We start from the raw sequence: 16,107 nt of genomic DNA, 5'->3' as shown, positions 1-16,107 counted from the left end.
CTTAGGGAACGAATAGGAACTGAAGAGTTTATATAAATATTTTTACAATTCTTGAATAAGTTTGAAAATTCAGTTTGCTAAAAGGAACGTCTTAAATACCATTTGAAAAATAAGAATATGATTTCGAAATCACTTGGTTTGAAACAATTTAAAGAACAAAAATCTTTTTAGAAAACTTACTTTGAAACTCAATTATTTTTAAAAAATAGTTTAGTTAAAAATCATCTTTTAAATGGGTTTTGGACATTCAAAACGTTATTTAAAATTCGAAATTTCTTTTAAAACATTATTCAAAAGCCAATTAAAATTTCTCTTTCAATAGTGTAAAAATGCTTTTTGATAAACTTTTAAAAAATGTAAGCTTAAAAATATAACTTTGAAAATCTTTAACTTCTAAGAACCTAAAGAACAAAACTTGTGCATATTATGTATAATTACTTACCGTACTCGAATCACTTTGAAAGTCCAGCCAAAATAATCTCCAAAGAGCCTCAAGACACTCTTAAATAGGACCTATAATCAATTATGGAAATTACTCAATATCCTCTACAAAAATATAAATTTACTAAACTACAAAAACTGACTCACTAGTAAAATACTTTGCTGAACTAAATGATAGCACTAATGCTAAGTATCTCTACCCAAAAAAAAAAAGTGTTTTCTTTGAATTTATCAGAACACAGAGGCAGCAGCTAATACTTTGGAGTTTAAGTTAATATACATCACCTCAAACAAGCCATATTATATATATATATATATATATATATATATATATATATATATATATATATATATATATATATATATATAACACCACACTGGCATAGCATAAGTCCCAGAGGAAATGAAACCATAGCCGCACTATTTGACTTATAGCATAAATTCAAGGCAAGGTCTCAAAGGCAAAACACAGCCGCAATCTTTGACTTCTTCCATCCATTATATATATATATATTTATATACACAAATCCAACAGAAGAACAATGGCCACCTTTTTTGACTTCTTCTATAACCATTATATATATATATATATATATATATATATATATGTGTGTGTGTGTGTGTGTGTACCAATTCAACGGAAGAAGAATGGCCGAATTGTTTGACTTCAAACTAGGATTATATGTACAAATCCAATGGAAGACTTAAACCAATATTTATTCGTGAAATCCCATGGCTCAAATCTAACATCTAATCCAGCGGTAAATCTAAATGTTAGAATATAAATCTTAGGATCAAAATCAAATTTCTAAATAACCTTATAAAATTCTAATTTTTCTTGTTTTTAATTGAGAGAAATCTTATCTTGAATAATCTGATTGTCTCTTCAATTGTATGTGCTCTAACTCCAAGGAAAACACCTTTTAGCCTCTTAGCCTCTTAGATAAAACCCTGACTATCTCTTCCTCTACCCTGTAGTTTGTATTATAAGATGTGGGCTTAGTGGGAAATGGGCTGCAGCAATAATTAAAAGAAAGCCTATAGCTCATCAATTATATTTCAAAGAAAACTCTTAAATAAAATTATGTGAGGTATTACACCATGCATATTTAAATTTGTAACATTTAATTTGAACATGCTCTCATTAGGTGAGATAACATCTCCAACCTGCAAACCATTGGGCCACATGTATCCGGTTATAGGAATGGCAAAACCTAACACAGCCCACGAACTCAACACAATTAACCAGTTTATAAACACATCATGCATTAAGGCTAAATGGGTTTAGGTTATATTCAGATTGTCAGAGCTAACTCGTTTAATAAACCAGTCATGTTTATGTTCAACATGTGAACTCATTTGACTCACTTAACTTATAAAGGTATTAACTTTTGTTAATATTATTTTGTTATTATTGCTTAATTTATGGTTATAATTATATGTTTATTACTATATTTATGGTTCTAATTGGATTTTAGTTTTAGATATATGGGAATTGATAACAGGTTATTCAAGTATAACCTATTAACTAAACAGGTGATAAATGGGTCATTTGTATTGACCTTTACATGACTTAAACGGGTTAAATGTGTCGTGTCGGGTCGACTTGTTTAATAAATGGGACGTGTTAAAGTTGAAGATTCTTGACACGTTTACTAAATAGGTCGAGTTCAAATCAATCAATATAGTCGAATACTCATGACTCAACACGATATAAATCTGACACTCAAACACGAATTGCCACTCTTATATGGTTGGTTAGGAATGAAACATTATTAAATATAAAGACAATTTAAGTACCAAATATATTAAAAAAAAATTAAATGACACATCACAGTTTAACCTCGGTTGAACCTCGGTCTGACCTTAAAATTTTTGAATCTCAAATGACACGTCACAGTTCTTTGAACGGTTTAGATTTCAAAACCGTGCTCTTAGCTTACATATTATGTTTTTTTTTAAGGGAAGATGGCATATGTGTAAATAAAAGCATTACATTTTAAATCCTTGTAACAAGGCTGAAATGTTGTATTGGTTAAGGAAAATTTAACTAACAAGACTGAAATGAATTTTGTACGGCGAAAATTAGGGTTGTACACAGTGCGGTGCGACCGGTTTTTGGAGGGGGGGGGGGAGGGGGTTTGCATTGCACCTACAGGGGTGGTTTCTCCTCATCCTTCACTGCACCTCATCTATGGAGGGGTGAGAACTGGTCTACATAAGGTGTGGTGCACCATACTTGTTCGATGTAGTTAGTTTGGTTAAGAAAAACAATCCAAATATTCAGAAAAAAAAAAAAAACCAAAATCACATGAAACAACCCACCTAGAATTATCCAACAACCCAAATATTCATTTAAAACAAATAAACAAACATATTCATAATATTTCTCTAATAACCACAAAAATAATCTTAAACCAAAATTTACAATCTTTCTAGAAAGCATAGAAAGGGAAAAAATAGTAGTCTGATTAAGCATCAAATAATTCACATACTTGGTAACAAGGAGAATTGGAGAAGTATAGTAACCTATAGCCCTAGCCCATTGGTATTGAGATTCAAAACCATCTTTAGAAAATTTGCAAAGAACTGTTGTGCATTGTTAGTACACTTGAAGCAGACGTGGCTGCTAAAATAATAATAATAAATTACTACATCAGTATCTGAATTTAAGAAAATTAATTTATTAATTGTAAATAAATTGATTAATTAAAGACCAAAAATAAATTAGAGTTTAAATCTAGGAAATCTTGAACATAGACAAAGATGAAGCCAGAAAAATTAAAACGCAAATCAACATTTAGTCAACCACAAGTCCCCTCTCTTTATCCATTTCATCAAAAAAAAAAATACCACAAGTCCCTTCTTTGGCCTGATCCAAGAACCTATTAGGGAGTAATGAATCTAAATTAGGGTCAGGTGGTGGCAAAGACTCTTTGCTTTGGTCCTTTGTAGAAGGATTCCAAACTACCCACAATGATGGAAAATTTAGACCCCAGTTGATAGAATTAACAAGTTTTAAATCTAAGTTGTTAATTAGATTTATTATGAATAAACCTTGTTAAAACAAACATCAATATCATGCACAGCGGAATAATAAATAAGACAAGATATGATAACTCAGGAAAATCAATGAAACAAACTAGTTTTACAGTAAAAAACCTGAGGGGAAACCTTCCCAAAAAGCAATCCACTATAATAAAAAGAAGTTTTAAATTTAGTGCAAAACTTTTGTCCCTAGACTCTACAATCACAATAAATGAACTTACAGTAAAAACCTTTTACTGCTTCAGAACCTCTGAACTCTCTAGTATATAAACGCTACCAATGATGTACTGATCCCAGTACGTGACTAACTCCAACAACTTGAAGAAGGTGTTGTTGGCCGCAAAATTCTTCACTTCATTAACAATAAAGATCAAGAAACACTTGATTACAAAAACCTAAGGCACAAAGATGCAGTAACTTCTTGCAGATAGAATAAAATACTAAGTCACTTTCTGCATGTGTTTTCTATATATAATGGCCTCTAAATAAGCCTTATATGTGTCTAGGGTTGTGAGAAAAAAAAGAACCCTACACATACATGTCAGCATGAGCCAAAAATCAAATCTGAAAATTCTGCGTTCATAGATCTCGACAAATTCAGCTTCTGTCGAGCTTCGTTCTTAAGTCTCAATAGATACCGTTTCTGTCGAGGTATCTGTCGAGCTTTAATGAATAGCTTTTCTTCACTTGTTTCTTGGTCCAATCTTCATGGCTTTAATACTTGGCTTGAACAACATGTTTCTTAAAGTACTAAACTTATCCTAGATCTACCCAATTACAAGTAAAGTGCATTTTGTCAAAGGATTAACCAATTACATAAAATATGTCCTTAACACACAAGAACCTTTGCTAACTTCTCTCTAACCTTATAGCTAAATCCTTCAACTACTCCTTTGAGAAAAATCGTAAGCTTCCAAAGCACAAAAAATACAACACTCCCATTTGATTGTATGTACAACCATTTTAAACATTCCACCTCGTCAATCATTTGAAGCAATCAATGGTACATCAAAAAAGATTGGTGGGGTGGGATCATTTGGGACACAAAGTCCATTGGATAAATTTTCCAAGGCTCTTGGTTTGAGTGATTTAAACAAGTTTACAATGATTCCAATAGATTTTGGTATATGAGTTTCAAAGGTTTTGGGTTTTGATTTTTCTAAGTTCATGTTCGTTCATGTTTAGGATTTTTCAGATCTGAACTCTTTTTTTTTGGGGGGAGGGGGGGTTAGTTTTTTTTTTCTTTAGAATTGATAATTTAATTAATTTTTTTAATGCAGATTCTGATTTGGCAATTTATTATTATTATTATTTTAGCAGCCATCTTTAAATGGGCCAACAATTCACACTGTTTGTCATCTAGACATTTTCCGTTAATACTTAAGCGTAGGGACCAAATTGATTGTTAACAAAATGTAAGGATCAAATTAACCGTGATCACAGAATGTAATGACCAAAATAGCACTTTTTGCCATGTTGTATTGGTAAGAAATGTTGTATGATCTGACATGTATCTTTTAGATTCTTAATGCATGAGTAGGGTATTAAATGTGCATGTAGCATGAATTTATAAGGAACTAGTGGGAGACTCAAAGCGATGCTTGGAAAAATTTGACAATTTATTTTTTTGTTAAGTAAAAAATGAAAATAGTAAATAAGACTTATAAGTGCTAGTCTTAAACCCTTCTTACAATGATGTGATTATTTTTTAACAAAATATAGTTGATAAAATATATTAGATTTTTAAAATTAAGCTATTTATATTTGTTATCGGAAAGTGTTTTAAATTTAGTAAATTTTTTTAAGGAAATATAATACACTTTACATTTAATTATTCTATAAGGCAAGATATTTTATAAATAATGTAATATGTAGTTAGAATATGTTTCTAGTGTTTCTTACAAACAGTTCATCATCTATAAGTATTGAATGACCTAAAGATGAATTAAACATAAGTAAATCCATCACTTATACAACTTTAATAACATAAAAACCTACCAACATTATGCTGAGAATGTGAAATAATTGTCAATAAAAAAACTTCTTTTTAACACAAATCTCTCCTCCTGAAGCATCATTGAAGTGGACTAAAATATACCAAAGTGAGTTGAATGAAGTGAAATTGATGAAACTGACCAAAGTAGACTGAAATTGACCGAAATAAACTGAAGTGGACTAAAATTGACCAAAATACTATACTGATGTGGCTCAATAGGAACATAACAATAAGAAATACTATGTTTAACTGCTTAATATATAAAGGGTCAGATATTTTATTGCAATTACATCAAAATTACTTCTCAAAAAATTGAAGCAACAACCTGTTTAGAAATTAACTTATATCCTAACTGTTTATTGCCAAGTTGCCTCTTAAAAATCTTGATTATGCCAAGGTAGCATGTCACAGTTTTGAATTTGTGAATTAGAGCCTCCTTTCAAATTGAAGTCATTAAAAAAAAAAAATCCACATTCACCTAATCATATATCTCTCTTACATCAAACTTCTGTGTAGTAACAGAAATGAACACCTCAACTGATGAAGTGTTTTTAACCACAACAGTGAGTAGCCACATTCACATGGGCGTGGGTGCAATTACATCCACTGAAATTTAAAAATAAAAAAGTACAAATAAAACATTAAAGAGATTTGGAACATTTTTACACTTGCACCTATTGGCAGGAAAAAAAAATTAATGGGGTCAATTATAAGAATATTTTTTAAAGATTAAATTCTATTAGGATTTTAAATACTCATTAAGTATATTAAAAACAAAATAGTGGGTTCTAGTTGGCTTAACTAGTAAAGTCTAAGTCTCGCTCTCAAAAAAAAAAAAAAAAAAACTAGTAAAGTCTCTAATGATTAAATAAGAAATCTGAAATTTAATCCCCACCTACACCAAAAACTGATTGGTGTCTTGATCTGATGATAAAGAATTATCAATAGAAGTGGACGCTATAAGTTGAAACTCTCTCAAAATATATATATATATTAGATGTGATCCCAATTCCAACTTACCAAACAATTTTTTTTTTTTTTAAGTGATAAAAAATTTGAACCTAATACCCAACTTTTCTCCTCCCTATTCAATACTGATCATGTAGCAATTAGCCTAACATTACAATATGGCAACTACATTACAATATGGCAATTTTACTTTGCTCCACTTTACTTGTCTTTCCCCGTTTCAACTCGCGTGGGTTTTCCTCACCCTGCAAAGATGGTGGGCGAGAATGGGACGGGATTTTAGCCCCGTACCACGGGGCAGGGCAGGGCAAGGATGGGTTAAAACTTTTTAGAGCCACCTCACCTTGCCCCGCGTTGATAAAAGTTATAATTGTAACATATCAATATTAGCTTATTTTATTCTAACCAACGTGACTCTCTGCCTCTATTTTGTTATTTTTTATACTATGAGATTTTTGTTTTTTTTGTGATATTGTCCTGTTAAAAACTTGAATAATATTATTCAATTTTTCCTAAAACTTAGTTTGATTTGATGGAATAAATTTAGCTGTAATTTCAAGTATATTTTTATTAATAAAACAAGTTTATTAAAAAATAAATTTAATTGTTGTGAGGCAAATTAACAAAAAGAAGAGTTTACGGAGTGGAGCGGGGCCCAAGGGGCAGAGATAGGGCAAAACAAAACCATGCAATGTGAGGGCGAAGTATATGACTTCTTCATTAGTCACAGTAATGTGAGACACCCGTTTATGAACAGGTTATTTAGTTTTTGCTGAAAGTGTACTAAAGTATATTTGTACTTCAAAAAAGTAAGATTTAAAAAGTTTTATATAAAAATTAAAAGTTAAAAGCTAAGTTTATAAGCTCTAGTCAAATAGACAAACATAATGACAATTTTTTTCACAAGATATATTTATATATATATATATATATATATATATATATGTATGTATATCAATGGATTTTTCTATTTTAAATCGATTACAAATTCCTTAATCCTTATTAGGAAAGAAGACTTTAGTAATTATTATGTTAATTGAAACCCACATATAGAACACCAATAATAAGGCATCATCTTATCAGTTCAACCTTTACTTTATTAAGCATCAGCCTTTGCTTGAGGCATAACGTGCATTCATCTTATTAGTTCAACCTTTACTTTAGTAAGCATCATCCTCGAAATATAAACAATTGAGACAAATAAGAATGGTTTTACTCGAGTGAATGCCCAGTAACAAGATCGATTTTACATGTACGAATTAAACCCTTCTCCTTGGTGCATTTTGTCAGTAAGATTCACCGATCATACGGACATTTTTGTTTTGATAATCACTGATCATATGGACATGTTAGCCAGTGATAATTTATCAACTTAGTAGTAGTTAAAAAAATGTCAATTAAGCAAAGTATGACTTTGGATAGGATAGAATAAAAAAAGAATACATGTGGCCAATCATGATTAGTCTATTGAGAAGTCATAGTCGACTCCAAAATTTTGAGACTAGAATTTGATTGTTGTTATATCAAAGCAGTCAAACATATACTCTCAAGCTGCAAAAGGATTCAATCTAATTTAAGATGGTTATACAAGTTTAAGCAAAAGCAAGAGAAATGCCCTGATCCATATTACTTTCAATCCTGCAAACACCAACATTAAAGACCATTAATCATTTCAGTCTAATCTTATTCCATTGCTAATGCAACTTAATGGCAAATGAAAGGAGACCTGTTTTCAGCTAAAAAAAAAGGGAAGGAGACCTGTGAATTGCCAGGCAGCTCTCGTGCTAATTTGAAGATGCAGTAGATTTAGATTCTTAGAAATCACTTCCATGCTTCAATTTAAATGTAGGCAAACTTTCATCATGTAGAGCAGAAAAGAGAGATTCTTTACATTAACCCCTGTCCAGAGCAGCTGGGCTTATAGGAATGAAACCAGCTGGGGACACTAGAGCATCCACTGGAACATCATTGGAAGTGACAGCTATGGCTCCTTCATCCACAATCTGCAGAGAATATGATAGTGCAACTGCAACCAAATAACAATCAAGCATGCCTCAATAAAAAGACAAAAAAATCCATCTTAACGGTGTAGCTACATAGTTACTAAGGAATTATTCAAACAATCAACAGCAGTTGACATTTACCGAGGAGGGGCTGCTTCCATTTCTGCTGCTTTGCAAGCTCTCGGTACTTCTTCAGGAACAAATCATAGTAGCTTTCAAATTTGACAATGCGTTGAAGTAAGAATGTAAGATACAAAACTAGACCAAATATTTATATATATGCAACAGTCTGTATGGTCATGTCTCTATTTCTAGACCCTAAATGTGTTTGCGGGTTCAACACTTTCACATCGATTATATCATCCATATTTCCATTCTGGTTTTCTCTTTTTGGTCAAACTAATCATATTTGAGTCCATTGTTCAAAGATTATAGACGAATAAAGCACCAAAAGTGACGGTAAGTACTGTCAAGCAGTGTCGTTGAGATGGCTGTAACTTTTGTCAACCTAGTTCTTCCCAAGTTTATTAATGGCAATTTAAGTGAAATATATTCTTAAAAAATGTTAAAACATAAAACTAACAAACAAAAATCAACAAAGCTGATATAGAGGGTTTTAGTGGCCACGGCCTCCAATATTATGACTGCTAACTAATAATAGAATAGTTAAACATAAAAAGAGACATATCAACCTACCCCCCACTACGGCCCAAACGTCTTCCAGATCTGTCAAATGCAAGCCCTGGCAGAATAAGAAGTGAAATAAGACAACGGAAATATATTAGAGGCCTCCCTATGCATCTAGTACTGGTATGCAACCAAGAGAAAGGGTGAAAAAGAATGACCAGGTAAGATGAACGAATCAACTGGATTGCTTGCCTCCATAACTGCAACAAATATTTCACTCCGATAATTAACAGCTTTTACCAACCACACCAAAAATGAATTATCAACTTCAGGAAGAAGCTACAGTTTAATTATATCATGGCGAAGAAGAATCGCCCCACATTGTTAAAATTTTTGAAAGATATCTTAGAGAGAGAGAGAATTTAAAGATGGAATAACCCATTTGAATTCTCTCTCTCTCTCTCTCTCTCTCTCTCTCTCATGATGGCATCATCAACCTCCTTAAATGTAAACTAATATGGCAACAGAGTACCAGAGAATTGATATTTAAAAAGAAAAGTTTGGTCTTTTGCTGATTGATTAAGTAATCTAATTTCTCAATGCAAAAGTACATGTCTGATTGATGATCAACATGGAAAGCTGAAAACCCACCTATTTAGTCTTGAAAAATTACTAATACATACTGGAAATACAGTTCTCAATGCAACTGATGGCTTCTGACTATTGAGCTTCATACCAATACAGAATTGGCCCACTATATCTAATATGTGACGAACTCTGCATGACTTCGAATATGTAAATCCAACATTTTTTACATTATAAGTGCTGCATCCATATCAGGATACTGATCCCTCTACATGAGGATATTTAAGCAGAACCATGATCCCTCTGATGGTGTCATATCAGAAATCTATTTGCAGCACATGTCAACTGATGAGTTTTAAACAAAAAATTATTACCGAGTCCGAGTTGCCCTGTCATATTCGTGTACAACAGGAAACAAAGAAAGCTCAAAGGACATACTAGCATTAAGCATCAGTAATGCAAATAGATTCATGCAAGTGACCCATGTAGGGTGATGAAGATTAGGAAATGATGAGCAGCAGGAATAAATAGTAAAGCTAATTTTCTTTTTTTAAAGGCAAAGTGAATTTTCACATTGGGTACAAGAAAATAGATTAGCAAAGATAGAACACGGTACCATCTTCACGTTGTTTCCCATCACAATCTACTAGAGATGGTTCCATAATGTTCATCGAATTTATAACCAGATCATCAACACTTGAAATCTTTAGCATTCTCATGTTGCTATTCCTGTCCTCCACACGAGGAACATACAGCTTTTTCTGTTCTGCAAATTACCCTTATTAAGTTAAAAATCCACTGTAACAATCTCTAAAAGTGTAACAAATAACAACACATACATGCAATGTCCATATGTAACATAGAATATGAACTAAGAGCTTGAACACTACTTGCCTACTGTAATATGAAATCCAATGCAAGATCATCTCAATAACTATAGAAAATTGTGTTTCAATCATTTTGGCCAAATCATGATATCTAGTGAGAATTTCTAAACAATTATTCATTAGATAATGCTTTAGAATACTAATCCCAATACGCTCAAGCCCGTTGTACTATTGTACTTCACTATTTTAATCTTGTACTATACTTGTATTTCAGTACTATTCCTGCTTATATAAAGGTAGCCCTTTCAATATACAACAATAACAACAACAAAACCTTAGTCTCAAATTTTTTTAGGGTTGGTCATGTATTCTCAATAAGGTCAGTCAAATGTATTCTTTTCCTTCATTCTATTATATCTGAAATAATAGTTTTTGTGACTTTTTAATTGATATGTCCTCTTTAACTACTTCTACAGTTCTTCTAATGTTATTTTTTATCTTCCTTTACATTTACTGATTTCTTCAACTTGAATCAACTCCGCATTAATCTCACATGCCAAAATGTCAATGACAGAAAAAATTCAATGCAAAAATGAAAACGAACCTTGGGTTGGTTTGGATAAAACTTGTGACACAATTCTTGATGTGTCAACCTCTCTTAAAGCAGCACAGCTAATATAAGCACATAAACTCTTACTATCCTTAAACCATGGAGCTTCTAATACAATACTCTGAATGGCATTATCTGAAAATGAAAAACCAAACGTAAATGCAACGTTTTTTTAGTTTACAAATTCCACAACGATAGTCATATCAAGACACACGTTAGCACACGGGCATTTCTTTACTGTCACGTGGCGTGAAGTCGATAAGTTTACAATAATAAAATAAATTTTTCATTGAGGCAAAAATACAAACAGGTTAAAGTCAATTGGAAAAATTAGAAGTTTTTTTGGACCTTCTTCGGATCTCCGGATTGGGTCCATATTCTTGAGGTCCTTGCGTAATTTGGATCGGAGCGAGTGCTTTCGCTGAAATATTGCGTCGACCTCGTGAGGATCGTCGTTATTGGTAGTCATGGTTACGAAGGAGCGGTTGGGTTCGGGTACGAGGCGTACGTTAGTGGCGTGCGATGAGAGAGGGGTGGGTGGTGATGCTAACGTGCGTGCCTGGGTGAGCATTACCACCTGCTTTGCACTGCTTATCATTTGCCTACCTGCCCTTGCTGTATAGTGACAAAACATTGCTTTGCGCTGTTTGCGAGTTTCGGTTGGGATTTGTTTTGCCGGGCCGCTAATGGATTTTCCTTTGAAAAGATATGGACATAATTAATGAATTTTTTAATGTTTTGAAAAGTGCACGTTCTAAAAAAAATTTAAAAAATGAAAAATTATAGTTTGCTTCATCTTTATTCTCACAAATTTTACATGCATGTGAGAATGTTATTTTTTTTTTAATGAAAAAAAAAATTGGTTTCATGTGTGATGTGTGTGATCATTGACTCAGCCCACTTAATCTTGCTATTGATGGTGTGGGACACCCTTAAACATGTTATGGTTATCCGCGTCGTGGCATAGTATTTTTGCGAAGCGCACGACTCAAGCCCTAAAACTCTTGAACTCGTAGGTGTGACCAAGTTTAAGACTCTTACCAATGCGCCACGCCCTAAGGAGGCATGCATGTGAGATTGTTGGTTTAGAAGTTAGAATATCATTATTTTGAGGAAAAAAAAAACTATCAAATTTATCGGGTAATATCAACGTGCATCATCCTAGATTTTAAGTTTTAAATATTTATGGTTACCAAAAAAAAGTTTTAAATATTTATGATCTCAAAATTTATGTAATTAAGATTGTTCTATAAGTGGAGTCGAGGGACCAGAATCGAGATCAATGGTTAAAAACCAACACGGGATGGAAATTAGTTCGAACGCTTGAGGTTAAAGCATCCGAGCCATTCAACGAGATAGTCAAGTAGGCCATAGGAAAATGAACTATGCCTAAACAAGCCTAAAATTTGACTTGCATCAATACTTCTTCCCACCACTTCTCTAACCAATTGATGGGCTTGAGGGAATTTGATTGGGCATGGGACAAATCAAGAGAAGAACAATTTTCAAGGATCATGGAACAGAAGCAATTCAAGAGTACAAGACTAAATAGAGGCCTAGCCTTGGAAAGGTATGCAATTCTTCCAACGAAATACTCCATAGTTTGTAGTTGGTACACTATTATCCGACTAAAACATCAAAAAAAAAACTAGACAGTTCGACTCTATTCACAAGAGATTGTGGTAAGAAAAAGAATAATGCTAATACCATGACAAAGTCTGCAACTTTTATCATAACGTGCTTACGTGACAAGTTGTGAGTGATAAAGTTGTAGACCCATAACATGGACCTACCATTTTACTTCACTACTCACAACTCACCATACAGCAAAATTGTGGTAAAATGGTAAGTTTTGTTATGGTACTAGTATCATTCGGAATTATCATACCCCGTGTTCAATTCCTTCATGCATGGCCTCTACTCAGCAATGACCTTCTTAACCAAGGAGAATCTTACCACCAATCAAGTGTTATTCGAATTCTAACTTTTAGGTTCCGTTTGGTTGGATGATGGAAAAGTAGGAGGATAAAAAATATGAAAGGGGTAAAAAAGTAGGAGGATATAAAAAATTTTAATTTTCTCTCGTGGTATTTGGTTATGGTGGAAAAATAGAGAAATGAAAAACTTTTTTTATATTTGGTTGAGAAGAGAAATGGGATAATAGAAAATGTAAATTATATAAATTTACTCATGCCCCTATTAGATAAATTAATTAATTAATTAAGGTAACACATTATTTCTTTTATTAAAAATTTATGTATGAATGGGCACTTCATTATATTAAAAAAATGGCACAAGAACTCAAAACAATTGAGGGTAAAAAACGGATGAAAAAATAAACTCCCAAAACATATTAAAAGAAAAAAGGAGAGAGAGAGAGATGAAACTCAAAAATAATTAACTAATGAGAAGTTAGTAGAAAGAAAAAGACAAAAGAAGAAGAAGAAGAAGAAGAAGAAGAAGAAGAATCGCAAAACCAAAAGAACAAAAACCTATTGCATAGGCAGATAAATTTGTCCAAAATGTTTTATTTTTTGTCCCACGTGTTTTCTCTTCAATTTTCTCCCCATTTTGGAGAAATAACATTTTGGTAGACTCGAAGAAAACACCTGAACCCCACCTGTTTTCTCTCCTATTTTCTTCTCTTACCAAACTCCAAAAAAGATTTATCTCCCCTCTTTTCCATCCTCCCTATAATCCACCCAACCAAACGGACTTTTCGAAAATCTATCTCATTAGCTGTTCTATAAATTTATCAAAAACAAACGTTCTATTAATCCAAAAGTACAAAGCACAAAGGAATTCCACTATTTTATTCTAGTAGTCAATTATGTTGGGTTATAAATCAACCTCAATTAACCTAGTCAATTAATTATTCAATTTACATGCAATAATGTGGAGGTAAGAACAAATCACCAATCTATAATAGAGTGTAGTGGAAAGTAAATTTGATACGGTAATTTGTTAATAAATGGGGAAAACCTTTACAATGCAAAAACCTCACCAGGTAAATTTCAAGTCGCCACTCCCAAGAATCTATTAATTAAGAACAACCGGTTACAAGTATAAGAAATATTACTACTACCCGCCCTATCCCAAAATACCAACCTACAGTTGAACCTTTGTTCCAATCCCCAATTGGACTTGATCTTGTATAAGACTTCTTCTCTTTGCAAGGATTCTAGTATGTGATTAACACCAGCAACTTGAGAGTTTTGTTGGGTGCAAAGTTCTTCAATCCACACTTGTAGATCTGAAAATAGCTTGGTACATAACCCTAAGACACATAAGAGTCACAGTAGTTTCACAGGAGCATGTATCTCAATAGATGTCTCTATGTATGATAACAACCATAAAATATGTCTTTTATAGCTCTGAAAACCTTATGCACAAAACTCTAGAAGGCTTTGGTCAACATGGGCCAAAAATAGATCTGAGCAATCGAAATCTACATAGCTCAATAGATCAAGAATTATCGAGGTAAGTATTGCAATTCATTAAATCTCGATAAATCGAGAGATGTTGAGCTAAGTATCGAGACATTCTGTTTTATTTTCTGCACTTGAAACTTGAGTAATCTTCATATTTTCAATCATACCACTTGATGTATAAGTCTTATGGTCTACTTGAACCCACTTAAAACTACCCAAATACAAATGTAGTGCATTTTATCATAGAAAATACCAATTACATAAAAATATGACCCTTAGAAATTACTTTTTTTTTTTTTTTTATAAATATTTGTTGTAGTGTTAAAATGGTGGGAAAAATGACTAAGATATTTTTAGAGTTTTTAAGTAACCCCGCTATGATTTTTTTTAAATGCTAATTACTTATTGTGAAATGAGTTTATTGGATTTTACTATATTATCAAAATTTTAAATTGATACTAAAATAATGATTGTCAATATTTATTTAAATTATTGATAATATGGTAAAATTTAATTTCCTCACTTTACAATTGGTGATTTAGATTTTCAAATTACATATATTTTAAGAACACATTAAAATTACATATATTATAAGAACACATTAAAATTACATTAAAAACTCTAAAAGATCCTAATTCAAAGAAGAATATTATAAGTCTTGAGACCTAATTTTTTTAGTCAAAACATAAAAGCAATTTGGTTTGTATGGGGAAAAAGATATTAATATGTTCACGCTTGTTTGATTAAGTTTTTTTTTTCTTCTTATTTTATTTGGTTTATCTTTGAAAAGAAAAATGTCCTTGCCACTGAGTATCCTTCATACTTGAATTTTTATTTTCCCTCATAGCCAATGTGAAGGCATTCAAAAGTACAGGACCACTAGACAGTGTGAGAACATATAAGAGCATCCACATCAGTATGTGCAAAAAAATTTCATTTTGCACATCTAAAACCTACTTTTTCTATTTTACACACCTATTTTACAAAACACTCACATCAGTTTGTCTATTATACACATTTATTCAAATAAAATATTCATTTCTTTAACACTGTGAACAGTAAGTGTGAGAGTGAGGTGAGAAAGGAAATTAGAAAAAGAGAGTGAGGAGAGAAAAAATAAATAAATAAATTATTTACATGGTAAAAAGTAACCGTGTATATATGCACAGTTACTATTCATTTATAAGACCATTGTGTATATTTAGACATTTTTACAAAGACTGATATGGGGGATTTTTGGGTTAAAATATGTAAAATTGAGCATTTTTTGTATTTTAGAAGACTATCCATGAGCTGCTAGGAATGCACTAACAAACCAAAGCACCCAAAATAAGAACATTTCTTTCCAATTGATTAAAATTATTGCCAGTAGGATTGATGTTTGGGATGTTGGTTCTACTCTCTTCTGCTTATTTAATTGCTTCAAGAATAGACAATAACGATTTTCATCTGGGATTCTTGAGAAAAACAAAAGAGGATGAGGAGGATGAGAGAGGCCTGGCCGTATGTGGGTACCGTCAGCTTTAGATGAAAAAGAGAAAGAAACTGTTAACTTTAGGTTGACAGTTTT

The 16,107-nt window shown here is 32.2% G+C and overlaps 1 protein-coding gene across 1 annotated transcript; it reads right to left on the bottom strand.

The window, feature by feature from the left end:
* Window positions 1-7,851: 7,851 nt before the first annotated feature.
* On the bottom strand, window positions 7,852-11,819 carry LOC142627534 (5-formyltetrahydrofolate cyclo-ligase, mitochondrial-like). Its single transcript, XM_075801414.1, has 8 exons — window positions 11,455-11,819; window positions 11,101-11,241; window positions 10,286-10,435; window positions 9,303-9,344; window positions 9,154-9,199; window positions 8,599-8,669; window positions 8,213-8,480; window positions 7,852-8,092 (listed from the first exon to the last, which is right to left on the bottom strand). Exons 1-7 carry the CDS (start codon window positions 11,738-11,740, stop codon window positions 8,347-8,349), a joined length of 870 nt encoding a protein of 289 aa, XP_075657529.1. The 5' UTR covers window positions 11,741-11,819; the 3' UTR covers window positions 7,852-8,092; window positions 8,213-8,346.
* Between the last annotated feature and the right edge of the window lie 4,288 nt (window positions 11,820-16,107).

Source organism: Castanea sativa, chromosome 3 (assembly GCF_040712315.1).
Source record: "Castanea sativa cultivar Marrone di Chiusa Pesio chromosome 3, ASM4071231v1".
NCBI lineage: Eukaryota > Viridiplantae > Streptophyta > Magnoliopsida > Fagales > Fagaceae > Castanea > Castanea sativa.
The sequence above is the reverse complement of the archived record's forward strand: the minus strand, read 5'-3'. Positions and strand labels throughout refer to the sequence as shown.

Bases quoted from the DNA above. Each gene is read 5' to 3' on its own strand.
- LOC142627534 (XM_075801414.1), bottom strand. From the start codon at position 11,740: ATGTTTTGTCACTATACAGCAAGGGCAGGTAGGCAAATGATAAGCAGT. The intron at 9,200-9,302 runs GTCATTCTTTTT...TTATTCTGCCAG, and splicing joins TGATTCGTTCATCTTACCTG to GGCTTGCATTTGACAGATCT. The intron at 8,481-8,598 runs GTAAATGTCAAC...ATTTGGTTGCAG, and splicing joins ATGGAAGCAGCCCCTCCTCG to TTGCACTATCATATTCTCTG.